This window comes from Archocentrus centrarchus, chromosome 1 (assembly GCF_007364275.1).
Source record: "Archocentrus centrarchus isolate MPI-CPG fArcCen1 chromosome 1, fArcCen1, whole genome shotgun sequence".
Taxonomy (NCBI): Eukaryota; Metazoa; Chordata; class Actinopteri; order Cichliformes; family Cichlidae; genus Archocentrus; species Archocentrus centrarchus.
Window position 1 is genome coordinate 27,209,489 of NC_044346.1, and position 18,928 is coordinate 27,228,416.

Genomic DNA, 18,928 nt, shown 5'->3' on the forward strand with positions numbered 1-18,928 from the left:
ATCCTTTCAGAGCAAATAATGGCTGAACAGCTGTTGTAGTTAAGCTGAGATAATTTCATACATAATCTGTCAAATGTATTTGTTGTTACATTCTTCCCAACTAAAAGTGGCCCAAAATGAACTCTGACAGATCCTGTGCAGATTCTTCAGTGCTCGGTATGCAACAGTTCTGGGAGGTGTGTTCATTGCTGCAAGATTGTGCATTACTGAACAGAACTCTGTTATTAACAGTGACAGATTGTACCAGCTTCAATTCAAGGAAGCAACGATGATGATGATGATGATGATGCCAAATGTACAAGAAAGAAAGGTTTAAAAAGTTTTTATAGTATTCTGTGCAAAATATAGAACTGCAGAGGAATGGTTAATATTGATTTATAGCTCTTTATATAAAAGGTTATAAAATAGTGGACTGTGCACAGTGAACATTTGCCAAACTGTGTAGTTTATAATAAAAAAATGGAACCCAGCAGTGTATTCTCATGTAGGAGCCCATTTTGTGTTGCATTTCAAGGCATGCTGTAAATCCCCTGGCTGAAACGATGCATTAGCACATTAGCTAGAACAATAGTGATGGCAGGGAGTTGACAGCAGGCACACATAATCACTGAATTAACTGGCTAAAAGGGGTCAGTGCATTACAAGTCCCCGTTGAACTTCACTGACATTCACTTATCAAATTAACACTAGAAGAAACAGGGTCAGCACTGGCAGCGAAATGGTGCAAATGTTAGGGAACAATTTTTTTGAGTGATGAACAAAATTAATTGCACGGTTATGTCATTGGTGGCATTTCTGTGCTTATCTAAGCATTATCTAAGCACAACTTTACTCTTTTTTTTTTTGGTTTATTTTCTTGATTCCATATCTCAGTCTCTTGATGTTACATTTCTTGTCATCATTTGTCCAGGCTAAAAATATAAAGGGAATAGGAAAAGATGGTCATTTGTGGGTACATAAATCAATGGCACTATTAGTAGAATAGTTACTCTTGGGTTAAGCGTTGAGATTGTAGGGCTATAATTAGTCATTTGAATGCAAAGGAATGCTTTAATGTTTAAACACAGTTCAAGAGTGACATAAAACACGAAGTGCAACTACACACAGGAATAACCAAGATTAGGCTTATTTTATTCATTGAAGACTTTCAAGAGTGGAGTTATTGTGCTTCTTGCTCTACTCTTCTCTTTTTCACATTCAGTCTCGTCCGGTCTCCAAATTTGGCAAATAATAATAATATCCTGCTGGCAGTTTTGGCTGCAACTCCTTCATATACGTTTTTTTTTTTTTTTTCAGTATTTCTTTCATTTTTGCTGAAACGCGCACTGCTACAGTTTACTGTGAGCGTAACTCAGAGGTAGAGAGTTTCACACATTTTCACACAACCTATATGTACTGTTTATGGAAATGCAGGCAAAATTGAAACTTGCGTGCGTTTAAGAATACACGATGCGTGTGTGTACATCAGGAACAGGAAACCACCATTATCACCTCTCGCAGTGTTTAATTTGACTCTTGGCCTTCTCAGGCACATAATATCAAATTCCTGATGTGGGCTCAGTGAGTTAAAATTTGCATGTGATCTCTGGTTAGTGTTGGTGCTAGTATGTGTGCGTGTGTATTTGCATGTAGGTGTATTTGTGTAGAACTGATGCACCAGCCTGCAGCCCACTCAAGCCAGATTGCATCGCTGATTACATTAGCTGCTGTAGATGCCCTGCAGACGGCCTGCCAAACAGAGCCCTGTTACAGCCAGTCAAAAAGTTTACAAAGAAGGTGTAGATGCTGGGAACAGTAAACTCCACATCATTTTCTTATGTATCATTCTGCAGTAATGTGAGTATGAATTAGTTGATGTATAGGTGATTTGTCTACAAAGAGCATACAGAAGTTAAGGTTGATCCAAGGTCAATAAAAAACTCTCAAATGTATAAATCTTTGAATCTTCTGAAAACTTCATAAACTTCATAAACATGTATTTAAAATACATGCTCTGTGGTCTCTGCCAGAAATGTTAAAGATTCATTAAAGCTATGGGAGGTAATAGCTATGGGAAAATGGTCTTTGGCTTGCCCTCAAATTCCTTGATTCAAATGAAGACATTTGTTTTGAAGCCTTTTCTAAAATAGATGCCACCTCCCTTTATTCACAATTTTGAGCACAAAGACATCCTTTGTTTTTTTAATATACATTTGCCCCATAAATCAGCAGCTTAATTAAAAATGATCTCATATGTCAAACATGACAGTAGAGTTTGAATGCGCAGAATTAGTAATGTAACATGCCGCCAAGTGGGAAAGAAAGCTTGATATCCTCTGAGTGGATAATGATTAGTGTCTGAATCCTTCTTCCACAGTGTGCTCTGATTGAAGAGTTACTCCAATTTCTTTGCAATTCCTCAGCTAGCCAGAGCTGAAATATTCAACAGGAAGGGACATGGATGCCAAGAGAAGTAGCTACGCTTTAAACAGATACATAAACTTATACATAAACTTCAGTATATTTATTATTATTAATAATAATAATAATAATAATAATAAGAAAAATAAAATGAGTCATTCAAAAACAGTGAGAAGTATTTGTGCAGTTTGGTGAAAAATGCGTGAGCTATTAAAGTGTCTTTTGTCAGTTAGAGTGAAATGCAGAAAGGAATATGCCGAGGAAGACAAAACGAGATCTGTTTCTCTGGTGAAGGACAGACATAACCCACTAACCTTGTTTTCTGCTCCTTATTCCTGCACACAGCTCTCCTCTGTTATTTGGTGCTGAGAAAGCCGCGCTCCTGTTTTTTCAGCAAGCTTATTGTTCATTGATTCTCTGCAAATTTTCCAGAGTTGGAAAAGTCTGTTGATAGAGAGGATTTTACCATACTTCGTTTTTCTACTGTTTACTGTGCGTGAATGAATGAGGTCAAACTGGGTTCAGCAAATTGACTCTAAAAGTATCACTGGGAGACACTTAATCTCACTGCCTTGATCATAATAATTCAATCAGTGACTAAACATTGGCTTTGCTTTTAGAGCTATCAATCTAGGCAGTATATAAAATATTACAACTAGTATATATTGGATGAAGAGGGTCCCTTCATACTTTTGCCTGACTTCTGGATAGGCCAACTAGTTGCTTTCTTGTTTGTGTAACAAAGAGGAGAAAGAAACATTTTTTATTGCTAATAATCTCCTGATAGTTTGCCACTGACATATAATTCAGCCCATACATTGTTAAAAACACTGCTCACACTGCAGTAAACAGCTGACACTGAGAGGAGACTCCAGACAGACTGTAGGAGGGTGCTCTGCAGAGGCTGACTCTCTGATAACCTGACGGCTATGAATCACATACGGGTAACCAGATTACTGATTACTTCCCTGCAAACATTAAAATAATGAAACAGATTATATTGCATGTACACAGGTGTGCCCTCGACTTTGGTCTTGCAGGGGTCAGTGAGTCGGTAGATTTAACTAAAGAATGCAAGTAATGAAACAACAGTGTCTCAGACATTAAGTGGCTAATCTAGGAATCTGGACATTTTTAGTCTTTCCGCTATGAAACCAGATATTTACACTACAGAGACCATTGAAGATCCATTTGGATGCCAGCTTAACCCTTGGTAGTTATTACATTTCAGTTTTGTTCCCATGTTGACTCACCCAATTCTGCAAAATAGCGCCATGCACCTTCCTTTTATCTTTGCTTTAACCTTCCGATTAGATTTCATGTGTTCAGTCTTCAAATGTGCCTCTGCTATTTGTTACATTATAGCTGCTGTAGGAGTTTTACATGTAGGTGCATTGTAGGTGTGTGTAGGTCAGATTGGTGCACACGGTGGATATAGATGTGGGTGGATCAGTGAAGCTAGATTTTACTGTTGAACCTTGGAGGTGTACCTACACTTTACAGTAATAGACAAAATTCACCTTCGACGTTGTTAACAACTTCTGGCTGATGGAGCTGCAGCTGCATTGCACTTTTCCTTTCCTGTTGCTGCTGCTTTTGTGGTTTTCTCATTACTGATAATGCTTGCCAAAAATAGACAGCCTAAGGTTCAAATGAGATCCTAACAGTGCTGCTAAAATTCCCCACCATGGACAGAATCATTGCAAAGCATCTGGTTTCAGCAAAAAAAAAAAAAGCGTCAGCCTTCTTCAAAACATCAGGCTAAGCAGCAAAATTAATGGTCTGTTTGTCCTTCCAACCATAAATTAAAAATAAGAATTATTTATCTATGTATGTAGTTTATGAGGATCTTGATTTTCATGGTCAAGTTGCCAAGGAGAGATTAAGTGACCCAGTGTATTTGTGTGTGCAATAGTTTATAGTCATAGTTATCTTGCAGTTTCATGCACACAGACCATTTCTAGAAGTTTTCCCTTCACATTTGGGATATTTTCTTTTTGCCAATATAATGCACTTCATTTTCCCTTCTGTAAACTGTCTCATTTGTTCAATCAGTAGTGTAGTACTTCCCCTTTCTTATATTTTCTTCTTATTGATCACACTCATTAAATTTGTAAAACATCAAAGTAAAAGTAAATTAAATTTTGGTTAAATGAAGCTTTTCAGAATGTGTCTATCCCCACTTGTTACCAGTAAGTACGTTCGTCACTCAGCCAGTCATTCAAACTGATTAAACAAAATGACATCCTGCCCATTACTGTACTCTCTGAATCCAAGGAGACTTGCTGGAAGGCAGAGTTGGGGTTGCATCAAAGCAGTGTCTGAGTTATGGTGGCAGCCTGCGGGTTTCCGAACTATGACTGTCCAATGATAAGCTGCATCCACTCTGCAGCATTTTCTTGGAGTAGTTTCCATTCCTTTGTAGTGTCTGAGTCATTCTGGAGAAAACCCAACAAGTTCTTGCCAAGAGAAAATTTACTTTAAAATCCTGCTATTAAATTTTCCCAATGAATCAGGGCTAAGATGGAGCAGCTGACAGCACTTGTGATGCTACCATTGCCAGCATTTTTCCACTGCAGGGTGGTGGCCACTGGGACAGCAACGTCTCCTTCCTTAAAGATTTGCAGTGAGCTCTGTGGCTGTACAACTGTGTGCTTGTAATGACGATATACACAATCTGAACAGTATGATGAATATATTAGCGTTTGAAACATGCTTCACAGCTCTTTTAGCCCCCATTATTTTTTCATAAATGCATTACATTTGCTGAGATAATATCCTCACTCATCAAAGTAGTAAACAAGCAGCAACATTAAAATCTATATGGCCTACATTTGCAGGCTGGTTTATGCTGATGTATTGTAATATTACATTACATATTTTCAGTACACTTTGTGAATACCGGGCTTTCATGGGACATAGTTACGCACACTTAAGCAACATTTACTCAGGGAGGGTGGAGAGGGAAATTCTCTTGAAGGTTTGTATGCAGTGTTTACACAAGGAGGTGAAGCACAAACATAGCTGGCCTTATTTTTGAAGTCGGGTCATCCTGCATCAGTTGAAGACAAGGCTTTGTGAGTCTCTGTACATGCTTTCAGGACAATTCAAGACTTGAAATACTGCGGCTTACCACAACATAATATTGGGATGTTTTCATACGCATACAGACACGCTTATAATAAGCTCTTAATTTGTAAATCACAGATTTATAGATCATAGAGATAGTACCTTTCCAGTGGTTCAGAGAGATTAAAAAAAAAGTGACAGAACACATCAAAAATTGCACATGGGCCAACACCGAGGTGCTGTCATCACAAACAAAGCATTATTTATTTCAATATTGTAATCAGAGCATTTACAGTAATCACTCAAAATCAGCAAGAAGAGGCAAGTAGGAGCAGCTGTTTACAGCTTGCAGCGGTCTCTCTCTTCACTTCCCTGCTGTTTCCTGTCTGTATTTGAATCGCTACAATGGAAAGGAAATCTAATTAGAGCCAAAAGTTCTGTTTACAACCATGAAAAGCAAGCAAGCTTAGAAACCAAACTCAGTGGCGAGTTCTGTCTGCCTGTTGATTTCACCTTCCCCCTTTCTTTGCTGTTGCAGCATAGTGTCTACATTAAAAGTCACATCTCATGCATCCAGTGCATCCAGAGTAGGCAAACAAGTCATTTGAAATATCTTAATAGTTCCTTATATGCGAAATAAGAGTGGCAGAACTGGAAGAATGGATAACATTAAAAAAATCACACAAAATGTTACAGATTTTGATTAATGTGATGTAGACAACTGAAAAATTGTCCCTGATTTTTAATAGTTTGGTAAATATTTGCAAATTTAGTTGCTCTTGTTACTTAACCAAAAGCTTTGGTGATTCATTTTTCTGCAACATGTGTTGCTGACAAACAGTAATAAACAGAAAATTGGTTTAGAGTTGTGGAGGAGCTTTTAAAATGTCAATTTCAGGGAAGCTATTACTTTAATTCATCTTTTGCAGCTGGCTTCTATCACATTAACACACAAATGCACACACAGGCTCGCTTCTTCTTTCAGTGTCTCTGTGGACCTCAGAAAACAGCTGAACTTTGTTGCTGCTAGACTCCCAGAAGCTATATCATTGGTATTCCCAGTGTGCTGTCGCTGTCCTGCCTCAACTCCCTCTTCTCAGCATGTGCACACTGCCTCCACACCATTTTAACATATGTCTCTGCTTTTCATCACATCAGTTGTCGCTTCTTGTTTGTTCTTTCTTATCTCCTTTTAACATTCTTGATTTTGTTACGTCTGCACAACAGAAATGGACAGAAGTGGTTTTCAAAAGTAAACATGCAAATTTGCTGTAATCCAGCAAACACCGCAGATGCAGTTTTCAGCTCACTGGGAGTTATTGTGCTTATACAACAACCACTATCACAGCTCCTTGGCCCAAGTAGGTTGAGCCTGTTTCACAAATAGCTGTCTTTGGTAAATAGTGTGCAGCAACTTTTCTAACAGTGTGACTGAGAAAATCAATAATGAAATCCAGATGAGCCAGAGAAAACTGTAGGAGCACTCAGAGAAAAAGGAAACTAGAAGATCAGGTGAAAATCTTACTAAGAGCATATAATTTGCAGTATTTTACAGATATATGTCCATCTGCATCTGTGCATAAACAAAGGTATTTATCTCAGGTATTTAATTTATACAGTTATTTCCCTTTAACCAATCATTTTTAACAGCTCAGGTAACTTTGATTTTCAGTAGTGGAGCAGAAAGAAATTAGGACTATTCAAAAATGCACTCACACATCTGGTTTGTTTTAATGGCATATAGTTAAAAGCTCTGTGCCCACAAGTCACCATTAGACAGTCTAGAATTCCCCCTACTGGTCAGGATTGGAAGTTTTACAATGGCTTTTGGGGCACTTCAGTTTCTTGTTCCTTGTCAGTGGTTTGTAACACCCATAATGCTGTGGTCAGAGCAATGCTAATATGCAGACACAGTTGCTCAGATATACACACAACTGCAGGTTTTTTTTTCATTCATTGTTCCAGTTTTATTGCTTAAATTGTTTGCTTAAAATGTGTGATTACCAGAAAAACAGCTATTTGTGATGACACTCACACTCACAAGGATAAGCAATCTCCATTTTTTATGCTTTATAATTCAAATTTGGTCCTGGGACAGCATATGTAATATTCAAAACGTGACCTTTACAGTGCAAGGATTGAAAGATGAGGAAGAAACCTTTGGAGGAGAAATTCAGCAGTTCATCTGAAGTACATGTTAAATTCAACTTCACTCATATATATATGACATACTGTATATATACTAATCAGTGCATAACAATCCACTGGACTGCAACTGTAGATTTGTACAGCACTTCAAGATTAATGTAGATTTATGTTACCACTTGTCTTCTGTTCTGGCCTTGCCACGGTAAAATTAGCCCATGTACACCCATTTGGTGTACGCTGAAATAAAGGAAATGGATACTTTTTGTTTTCTCTAAACAATCAGCAGCACCGTTTACTTAGGCTACCATTCCACTGCAGAGTGCATCTGTATTAGAATGCACTCAAGAGCAAATACAGTTTGCAGTTGTTCTCCGAGGATACTTATTCAACCCATTTTGACTGGATTTCTGAGAAAGCCGAAGGTTGCCAGTTTAGGATCGCTCAATATCTTCCCACACCTCAAGTTTCCTGTGGAAACGTCTGACTCTCTTGTGAAGTGTGCTCTATATCTCTGTCCCTCTCTCTGCATGCTCTACAGCAGCTCACTCATGGTTCATCAAACTTCACACCCCATTATCATCACTCAACACCCAAATCCTCCACCACAGGTGCTGAGACTACAATACACCATCACTGAAGTGTTATATGCTCTTTTCAAGGATCCTTTTGAGCCCGTTGAGACTGTGGACGCTGGTTTAAGTATTTACCAAAGGGTCATGTAATTATTAAAACTCTATTTAAACTCTGCTCTTGGAGTGTCTTGATGTTGGTTTCTCTTGCAACAGCTGCTGTACTAACCCAGCTGTGTCAATCCCTCATTGATTTTGTTCATTTATCCCTCTTAATCCTGCCAATCTGTGTAACATTCAGAGTTAAAACGGTGGGTTTAGCAGTTGTCTTGCATTCTTAATGCACTGGCTTAGCACCTTCCTTTCCAGGTCAAAGGTCATTTTGTCAGGCCACCGTTGCAGTGTGACTGACATGGTCGCATGGGGAGACTTCTCTGATCTCTGGGGTATGAGATTTAACAAAGCAGGCAGGCATCCATCCCCATCTCTGCAGGGACGCTAGATATATTGTGTGTTGATAAACACACTCTGTGTACATCTGACTGTGTGCAGGAAGGTGTATATTTATATGAGCATGTGTGCGTGCGTGTGTGTGTGTGTGTGTGTGTGCGTGTGCGTGCACTGTACTGCAGCTCAGATCTGGCAGTGCTCCAATGCTCAAAGCTAATGGAGTGCTAATGTCCCTGGTGTGCCCTTGTTTACCGAACAGCTAAATACAGGAGGGAGAGGAGAGAACCTTCGCCTGCTTAAGCATGACACAGTTCACAAATTAGAATCACAATTCTCATAACGCTCCCTGCATTTGCTCCCATTATGGCTCGTATCCATAAATAATCCTCACAGGCTGTGCCTCGCAGTTTGATCTTGACCTGTTGGTGTTCACCTGTCGATTAAATGAGAGCATCTGCTCCTTATGGCCAAAGCAATTTGTGCTGTTGTTATCAAGCCACATTTGAAAGAAAATATTAGCGTAAATATTGTTGAATTTACAAAATCACTCACTTACACTAAACTTATACAAGTTTTACATATTTAATTTGGTCTTTATAGATGTGCCAAGGCAGCACAGTGGTGCAGTGGTTAGCACTGTTACCTGACAGCGACACGGTCCTGGGTTCTGGGCGCCCAGGTGGCTTAGCGGTGAAGCTGGTGACCACAGACATATGCTGCGTTGTGGTGCGGATGGCGCGGGTTCGAGTCCTAGCCTGTCGCCAATTTGCCTGCGTGTCTTCCCCTGTATCTTTCCCCCATTTCCTGTCTCCCTCCACTGCCCATAAAAGCTGCTGTGGCCAAAAATAAAAAAAGGAAGGTCCTGGGTTCCAATCTACCAGCCAGCCAGGGCCTTTCTGTGTGGAGTTTGCATGTTCTTTCCATGTTTATATACTCCAGCTTCCTCCTACAGCCCCAAAACATGCATGGGGTTATGTTTATTGGTGATTCTAAACTGGCTGTGAATGTGAATGGTTGTCTGTGTCTTTGTGATAGACTGGTACACCTGCCCCTGCAACCCTGAATAAGTGGAAGAAGATGGATGGAAAAAAGTGCAAATCTTTTATTTGTATTCTTCATCTTTTTCAGTGACTGAAGCTAGAAACCTCATTCCCATGGACCCCAACGGCCTGTCTGATCCATATGTCAAGCTCAAGCTCGTACCAGACCCCAAACATGAGACCAAGCAGAAGACCAAAACAATCCGCTCCAGCCTCAACCCCAAATGGAACGAGACGTTCACTTTGTGAGTACACTGTGTAGTTTAACTTCAGCCTCTGTCCTACAGTGGGCTACAGCATGATATATATTAACACAGGATAATTAATAAAATGAAAAATTAATCTAATGTGAAAAGTACTAAAATTAAAAACTACTCTATAAGCAAATTAATTTTTTTTAATTAACCATAATGTGCTGTACAGCAAGCTGAAGAATACAGATAAAGACCGCAGACTATCAGTCGAAGTGTGGGACTGGGATCGGACCACGAGGAATGACTTCATGGGAGCTCTTTCCTTTGGCGTGTCAGAGCTCATGAAGGCTCCAGTCTGTGGCTGGTAATGCTGACTTTTTGAAAGCTCTATTATTGTTGATCTTTATTTGTTGTTTGGAATGAAAAAGCATCGACTTATCCAACAAAAGATAATGAAATACTGAATAACTGTTATGTTGTGTATTTACACTAATAATCTTAAATAGCTGTGCATCAAAAAAACAGCCTTAGAATCAAACATATCAATACTTCATCTTTGACAGTTTTTTAAGCTGTCCTCTATTGCGCCTTAGTACTCAGTAAATGTGCTATATCACAGCTTACTTTGTATGCTCTAACAAACCCAACACCCTCTCAGGTAAACGGAATGCTTGGCTAAGTTTTACTTGTTTTTATTTATTTGTTACCTTTAATTGATAATTGTTGAGACTTTTGGTTTATTGCCAGCTACCTGTGTATCCAGGCTAAGTAGATCAGGATCACTGGAAGAGCAGGAAAGTAACAGAGGGAGGGGAATTTAGACAGGAGAAATTGCCTGTTTTTTATCTCACAACATTTCTCTCCTTGTTCCTCTTTGTTTTTTCCTCTCACGTCCTGTCATGCCATATCTCTCCCTTTAGGTATAAGTTGTTGTGCCAGGAGGAGGGGGAGTACTACAATGTTCCCATCTCAGAGGAGGATGATGGTAATGAGGAACTGAGGCAGAAATTTGAGGTGAGGACTGTACTAAAATAATCAGAGCTGTGCAGTTTTCTCTTTTGGTGTATCTGTTGAATTATGACTTGACTTGTCAAAGGGTCTGTGTAACATGGAACCATGTTAACAATTTAACTGAATGTCCACAGTTTGCTGGCCTTTCTTTTACCTCAAGTTTTTTTGTGGTTTAGCATTTCTGTTGGGTAAATTGTCAGACCTTTGCAATATAGGAATACAGCTCTGTGACTGGGCAAACTGCATGACACAAAGACCCAAAAGTTATTACACCCTCCAGAGTGATCTGGATCGATCTGATCGTGCCACCCTGTCCAGCAGGATAATCAAACCGTCACATGCTCTCCTGAGCCGCACAGCTGGTAAAGATAACTGCGTGACAGCTGCAGCTTTCACAGCATGTTCTCGTTGAATTCCGAGCCTTCTACAGTGTACATGAATTTTTTTTTTTTTTTTTTGCATTTTTATGGATAATTTTTATTTGTTCATGTGCCGGAGAGATTCCAGCCAAAACCACACTTCCTTGATTAAGAATAGAATAGAATAGAATGCCTTTATTGTCATTATACAGGATGTACAATGAGATTGGAGGGCCACTCCTGTTCAGTGCCATGTAACAGAAAATCAAACTCTCTAAAATAAAAATATTATAATCTAGTATGAACTAACAAATATGAAATACAAAAAGTACAAAAAAGAGCACCGAAAGGAAGAGCCATGAGCCGCTGCGTCTGTGCGCGCCGCCATCTTGGTCAGCCAAGACTAAACATTTTTGTTTAAACCAGTGTGTCTGGCCTGCATAGAGTGAATTATTTTTCCTAGTATTCTCTTTGTCACACAGTTCAGTGAGAGCCCAGGTCTTCGGAAGATTTTTAAGGTTATTTTCTGTGACATTTTGAAAATAAGGGGGTGGATAGAATGAGAAAAATAGAAATATAAGCTGGGAAAAGTCATGGCTGGGACTAACTAGATAGATAGATAGATAGACAGACAGACAGACAGACAGACAGACAGACAGACAGACAGACAGACAGATAGATAGATAGATAGATAGAAAAGTACAGTTGACATATATCAATATTTAGCAAAACAAAAATACCTAATACTCATCTTAATTTCAAATGACCTGCCAATTGCCCATATACCCATACAAATGCATGCCTACCTAACCACTGAGATGCATACAAAGAGTGCAAATATTTCCATATATTATTATATTCACACATACACATACACTCATACAGTACATACACACATACTGTATATGCACATATATGTAAACACATTTATACATACATTCGATATATACCTCCTAATACCATATTTACATTCACATACACATATATGGACATTCAGATAACACGTAGTCCTTCCTCATCTAATTTTTTGGGAATTTTTTTCTTTAAATTGTTTTTTTTAAACTGTAAAATGTTTGAACCTTGCTGTAGATCTGCTGAAAGACCATTCCATAATTTGACTCCACAGATAGAAACAAAAAGTTTTCACTGTCTGTGCTTAATATACATAATTGTTGCAGTGCACTTTTGTATGTGTTAACCACACACTACTACACAGTAATTTAAATATGGCATTTTAAGAGAACAGTAAAGTATATGAATTGATTTATTAGTCAACAGACGCTTTGATTTACTCAGGACTAAAATGGTTCTTTGATAGTCTTGATTACACATGTTCTATTTGAGGTTTCCAGCTGATTTTGTGGTCTAATATTACACCAAGAAATTGTATCTGATATAATCTCTCTATGTTATTTATCATCACATTTACATCCATGTCTGCCCCAGAATTTCCAAATATCATAATTTTAGTTTTGCTCAAATTCAGTGATAATTTGTCATTATCAAACCATCTTTTCAGTCTAGTCATTTCTTGTGTGATGACCTCCAAAAGCTGCTGTAAATTTGCTCTATGACAAAAAATATTTGTATCATGTGCAGATAAAATGAACCGCAGTATACACTATATTGCCAAAAGTATTTGCTCGTCTGCCTTCACATGCATATGAACATCCCATTTTTAATCCATAGGGTTTAACATGGCATTGGCTCACCTTTTGCAGCTGTAACAGCTTCAACTTTTCTGGGAAGGCTTTCCACAAGGTTTAGAAGTGTTTATGGGAATTTTTGACCATTCTTTCAGAAGTGCATTTGTGAGCTCAGATACTGATGTTGGATGCGAAGGCCTGGCTTGCAGTCTCTGCTCTAATTCATCCCAAAGGTGTTCTGTTGGGTTGAGGTCAGGACTCTGCCCAGGCCAGTCACGTTCTTCCACACCAAACTCGCTCATTCATGTCTTTATGGACCTTATTTTGTGCAGTGGTGCACAGTTATGTTGGAACAGGAAGGGGCCATCCCTAAACTGTTCCCACAAAATTGGGAGCATGAAATAGTCCAAAATGTCTTGGTATACTGAAGCATTAAGAGTTCCTTTTACTGGAATTGAAGAGTCGAGCCCAGCTCCTCAAAAACAACCCCACACCATAATCCCCTCTCCACTAAACTTTACACTTGGCACAGTGCAGTCAGACAAGTACTGTTCTCCTGGCAACTGCCAAACCCAGACTCATCCATTGAATTGCTAGAGAGAGAAGTGTGATTTGTCACTCCAGAGAACACTTTCTCCACTGCCCGAGAGTCCAGTGGGGGCGTGCTTTTCACCAGTGCATCGAACACCTTGCATTGCTCTTGGTAATGTAAGGCTTGGATGCAACTGTTTAGCTGTGGAAACCCATTCCATGAAACTCTCTACGCACTGTTCTTGAGCTAATCTGAAGGCCACATGAAGTTTGGGGGTCTGTAGTGATTGACTTTGCAGAAAGTTGGTAACTACTCCCCACTATGTGCCCCAGCATCTGCTCCGTGATTTTACACTTCATGATTGAGTTACTGTCATTCTCAGTTGCTTATAATACCACTAACAGTTGACTGTGGACTATTCAGTAGCAAGGAAATTTCATGACCGGACTTGTTACACAGGTGGCATCCTATCACAGTACCACGCTGGAATTCACTGAGCTCCTGAGAGCGATCCATTCTTTCAGAACTGTTTGTAGAAGCAGTCTGCATGCCTAGGTTTTTGGTTTTATTCACATGTGGCCATGATTGGAACACCAGAATTCAATGATTTGGATGGTTGAGTGAATACTTTTGGCAATATAGTGTATCTGATGCGCTACATGTATCATTTACGTACAAGATGAAGGGTATTGGACCTGATACTGACCCCTGCGGGACTCCACAAGCCATATTCAAATATTTTGATTGATGTTTTCCCAGCACCACAAATTTTGTCTGTTGTTTGAATAACTTTTTACCCACTCCAATGCCACTCTAATACCATACCTTTCCAATTTATCAATTAATTTCTGGTGGTCAGTTGTGTCAACAACTTTCTTCAAGTTGATAAATGCTCTGCTGCATGCATTTTTTGATTAGTACAATTTGTAATTTCTTCAATTTCTTCAATTAATTCAATTATTGCCATGGATGGATGGATGGGTGGATGGGTGGATGGATGGTCTTTATTGCCATTATACAGTTGATACAATGAAATTTCCTTGTGCAACCACTAAAAGATCAATGCTCACATCCAAACACTGCAACCAAACTTAAGCACATTGCATCCACTCACACATTCATACATAAATATTTTAAAAAATATAAATCATTAAAAACATCAAGTCATCACATATTGCACAGAGTCCCATTGCATATTCCTGTAACCTTTAGGAGGGTTATGTAGTTATTTAGTTCTGTGATGGCCCTGGGATGAAACTGTTCCATAGTCTGGCGGTGCGGGCTGAGGTGGCCCAGTAGTGCCTGCCAGATGGGAGCAGGGTGAAACTTATCCTGCAGAATGCCACATGCACGGCAGAGGCAGCGTCTTAAAGATGTCATCCAAGGGACGCAGCGGAAGTCCAATAATTCTCAATGCGGCCCTTATGACCCAGCTGAGAGATTTCCTGTCCTTGCCTGTGCAGTTGACAAACCATGCAGTGATACAGTATGTTATGACACTTCCAATGCAGCAGTGGTAAAAGGATTTTAGCAGCTCGGGAGACAGGTTGTTTCTCTTCATTGTTCGTAGAAAGTAGAGCCGTTGCTGTGCTTTCTTGACAATGGCGGTGGTGTTCCTCTCCCATTTCAGGTCCTCTGAGAGCATAATCCCCAGGAACTTAAAACAGGAGACCATCTCCACTTCCTCACCATTGATGATGAGGGGTTGAGGGTTCGCCTTCCGTCGTCTGAAGTTCACAATAATTTCTTTGGTTTTCTTGACATTCAGGCTTAGGTTGTTTTCAGTACACTCACTATCCTGTCAATATGTCAACCTTGTCTCTCTAGGTAATTGCATTATCGCTAGTGATTTGTCCAACCACTGTTGAGCCATCTCTGAATTTTATTATTGTGTTTGAAGGGTGGGAGGAAGTGCAGTCATATGTGTAGAGCGAGAGCGAGGGACTCAATACACAGCCTTGTGGGGCGCTGGTGCTGAGAGACAGGCTCGAAGATTAGTGAGGACCCATTTTCACTGTCTGTGGGCAATTTGTTAAAAAATCCACACACACAGGCTGTGGCTGAGGCCCAGATCAAAGAGATGATGTTGATTGCAGATATATGTTAGAGTTTTGTAATCTCTTCAGTTACTTTTTTAACAGTTTACATATCATTGTTGTTCCAATCTGTTGCGGTTTAGTTTGACATTTTCCTACAGCATCAATTATTTCATTTTCTTCTTCTGCTCTAAGAAAAATGTAATTAGGATTTTTTTGCTATTAGCTCCTCTGCTCTTAGGAATTTTATCAGCAAGGTCTTGCCCGACACTTACAAAGAATTTATTAAAACTATTAACCACTACATTCATGTTATCAAGATTCTGTTTATTAAGAGTGAAGTATTGAGGGTAATTCAAGTAACTAAAAATATTTCTAATAATAGAAACACTGTTTAACATGTTCCATATTCCTTTAATGTTATTTTTATTAATAACAAATAATTTACTTTTTAGACAACGTCATGATAGACGTAAATATATTTTTATACTTTTCATATCGGTTTTCTGCTTCTTTAATTCTACATTTTATAAATTCTCTGCATAGGGTATCTTTTTACAAGCATTACACAGTCGTTTTGTAATCCATGGACTATCAATATAGTCTTTTTTTTTTTTTTTTGTATTACTTAATTAGGCAGTGTTCATCATATAATGATTTAAAGATCTCCAGGAATGTATCATATGTCAATGTCTTTTTCTTTATATATCAGTTCCCACTTTTGCATTAATAAATCATTTTTAAAGTCACTCATCGACTCTTCCGTTTGTAGATTGTTTTGTTATCCTGCTTGTCCTTCTGCATCTGGTGTTCTATATATGCAAACACGTTTTTTTTTCCCATATTGATTTCTATCGTTATGCATTGTATTGTCAACCACTGCTGTCATTTTTTCCACTACCTTATATTTAAGAAACAAGGCCACACCTCCTCCCCTCTTACTCTTTCTGTTCATATAATTCATTTCATATCCATCAAGCTCAAAGTCCACTCCCTCCTCCAAATTGATCCAAGTCTCTGATATTGCTATTACACAATTGGGTTTGTGAATTTCCTTAAATATTCTTTAATGTTATGGAAATTGGCATACAGGCTTCTACTTTACTTAAAATTGATGCTTCTGTGTATTTGTTCATCCATGAGATAACAGCAGGTGTTAATGGTGCTGTTAAAAAACGTAATTTCTGGGGCAGTTGCATGTTCCATACCCACTGTGTTATTCTCAGTGTTTTGGAAAGACTCCAGCTCCAGTCCATCATGTTCAACTATGGTCATTGGACATGACCAAGCGCATCCAGCCTTTATTGTGTTGTGCATATTTGCAGTCATTACCTTGCTGTGATGTGTAATATTCTCACTAGTACCTCTCCAGTTCATCCGTGCTCATAATTACCAGTATCTTTGCCTCTTCTGGGGTTCCGTTCAGTTTAATAAAATTTTGCAGTTAGTAGTCCATGTAGCAGAACCTTACCTTCCTGGCAATGTCTGCATTTTGTTTTGTCAGGTGCTGATTTAAATACACAGTAGTTCCTTTAAGTTTCTTTCCTTGTTTTAGGAGGGCAGGTTTATTTTTTTGGTTTACAAACCTCGTTATTATGGCTGGTGTGTTATGCTTCGATGTTGCTTACATCCACTTCACCATCAAGTTTGTATCCAGCTTACTGGTTCCTCTCCATTTTCAGCTGACACTACCTGTGCATATGACTGAGGTTTAACTGCAAACCCTGTAACAATAATGTCATTTATTCTAGTGTACTCTTCTAGGTCCTCCACTCTTCTTTCTAGAAGACAAATTTGCCTATCCTTCTCAGCTATCTGTGTCCGCAGAGTCTTGACCTCCTCCACCAGTTCCAAAATGCTACTCTGTTGGAGTCAGATTGCGGCAACTTCTCCCGTCAAAAAAAATCCAGCAACCTCTTCACGTCATTGTTATCATCAGTGTTGGGCTTCTTTGGCCCCGTATTTGCTGACACACCTGACTTCTGTTTTCAGGAATTTGAATGTCAAGCAGTAGACATGCTGTGCGAATTCCACCCTTTACCTATACTGCAACAAAAAGGTGCAATCTACACTGTGGCCCCAGTGCCTGTACTCGCAAAGTGTGGGAGACCTCAGCAAGGATGCCTCCATATTTCCATCAATAAATTACCACACCCATTTCCAATTTTGCTGCTGGTCATTAGGGATCTCAATGTGGTAAACGGACTGGTTCTTATATAGCACTTTTCTGCTCTACTTGAGCACTCTATACTACATGCCGCATTCACACAAGCACAAGTGCTTTCTATCTAGCATTCACACTCCAATGAACACATTGGAGAGCAACTTGGGGCTCAGTATCTCGCCCAAGGATACTTTGCAGACTGAAGCAGCCAGGAATTGAACCACTAACCTTCCAATTAGAAGGTGACAGCTCTACCGCTTAAGCTATATCCAGTGAATGAGCAGTCCATGGAAGAGCTACTGGAATGATGGAATGTGTTATGAGTAAAAGAAAATAACTCACAATGGTTAATCTGGTTTCAATCCTAAAATTTATTAATGTCTTGGTTTTTATATATGTATGCATATTTATGAGGGTAAACATTTTTCCTGGTGTCTCCATATTAAAATAAGCTTTGCCTTAATGTCAAAAATACTTTCCTGTGTAGCTTTTTGCAGCTTTACAAAACATGTTCATTACATTAAAGGGGATGTCCTGTGTGACACAATAACAGATCATTGTAGGAGATAGATTCATGTAAAGATGAGAAAAAAAAAAGAAAAGAGGTAGAAAAGAGGTAGAGGAAATAAATTTGTCAGAGGAGGTGCCAACAAAGTTGTGTTTGTCTTGATGGAACAAAGATCAACAGTGTGCATGTTCCTCAAAGTGTGTGATGCATATTGGTTAAAAATGTGGTGATCTTTTCTCTCATACACACGAGCTAGTACTGCACAGTGCAAATGCGCAGGTGCGTAAACAGACCGGTTTGATGGGACAGGTATTTTTTAACATTGTTCTAGTTTTTTAGATTGATGAAGTTGCCATTAAGAGCAAGCCCAGTGCAGTCATCATATTTCTCTCATGGAGCTCAGAAATAATTGTCTGGCATCTGTAGCTGTAATGTTTCATCCACTTGACTTTAATGAATGTTTTTAGACTTTTTTTATGGCCTGAGAACTCCTCTCCCTTCTCTTTCCGCTTCATAAACCCCTCTGTGGTTCTCTCCCTTTTTTCCCTTAGCTTCCTGCTCCCTCCTGTGTGCTTGGTGAGACTTACACTGTACAAATGCTTCTTCACCCTATGTCACAGTGTCATATTTAATGCAAGAGTTTCTTCTCTTCCTTTCTCCACGTCTTGCCCCTGCTCTCAGGACTGCCAAATTAATTTTAATCTAAAGGTAGCCCTCTCCGCTCCTCACCCCTCCTCTCCTCCTCCACTTTTGTCTTGTCTTGTTGTGGTGATATGCTCCTTCACTTCTCTCTGATCATTTG

At 39.2% G+C, this 18,928-nt stretch overlaps 1 protein-coding gene across 1 annotated transcript in view; it reads left to right on the top strand.

The window, feature by feature from the left end:
• The window catches only part of prkcaa (protein kinase C, alpha, a), a 142,496-nt gene that overhangs the window by 78,420 nt on the left and 45,148 nt on the right, over positions 1–18,928 (top strand). Inside the window, exons 6-8 of the mRNA XM_030741718.1 lie at positions 9,765–9,921; positions 10,100–10,234; positions 10,791–10,884. Of these exons, the coding sequence (XP_030597578.1) occupies positions 9,765–9,921; positions 10,100–10,234; positions 10,791–10,884 (386 nt within the window). The remainder of the gene's footprint in view (positions 1–9,764; positions 9,922–10,099; positions 10,235–10,790; positions 10,885–18,928) is intronic.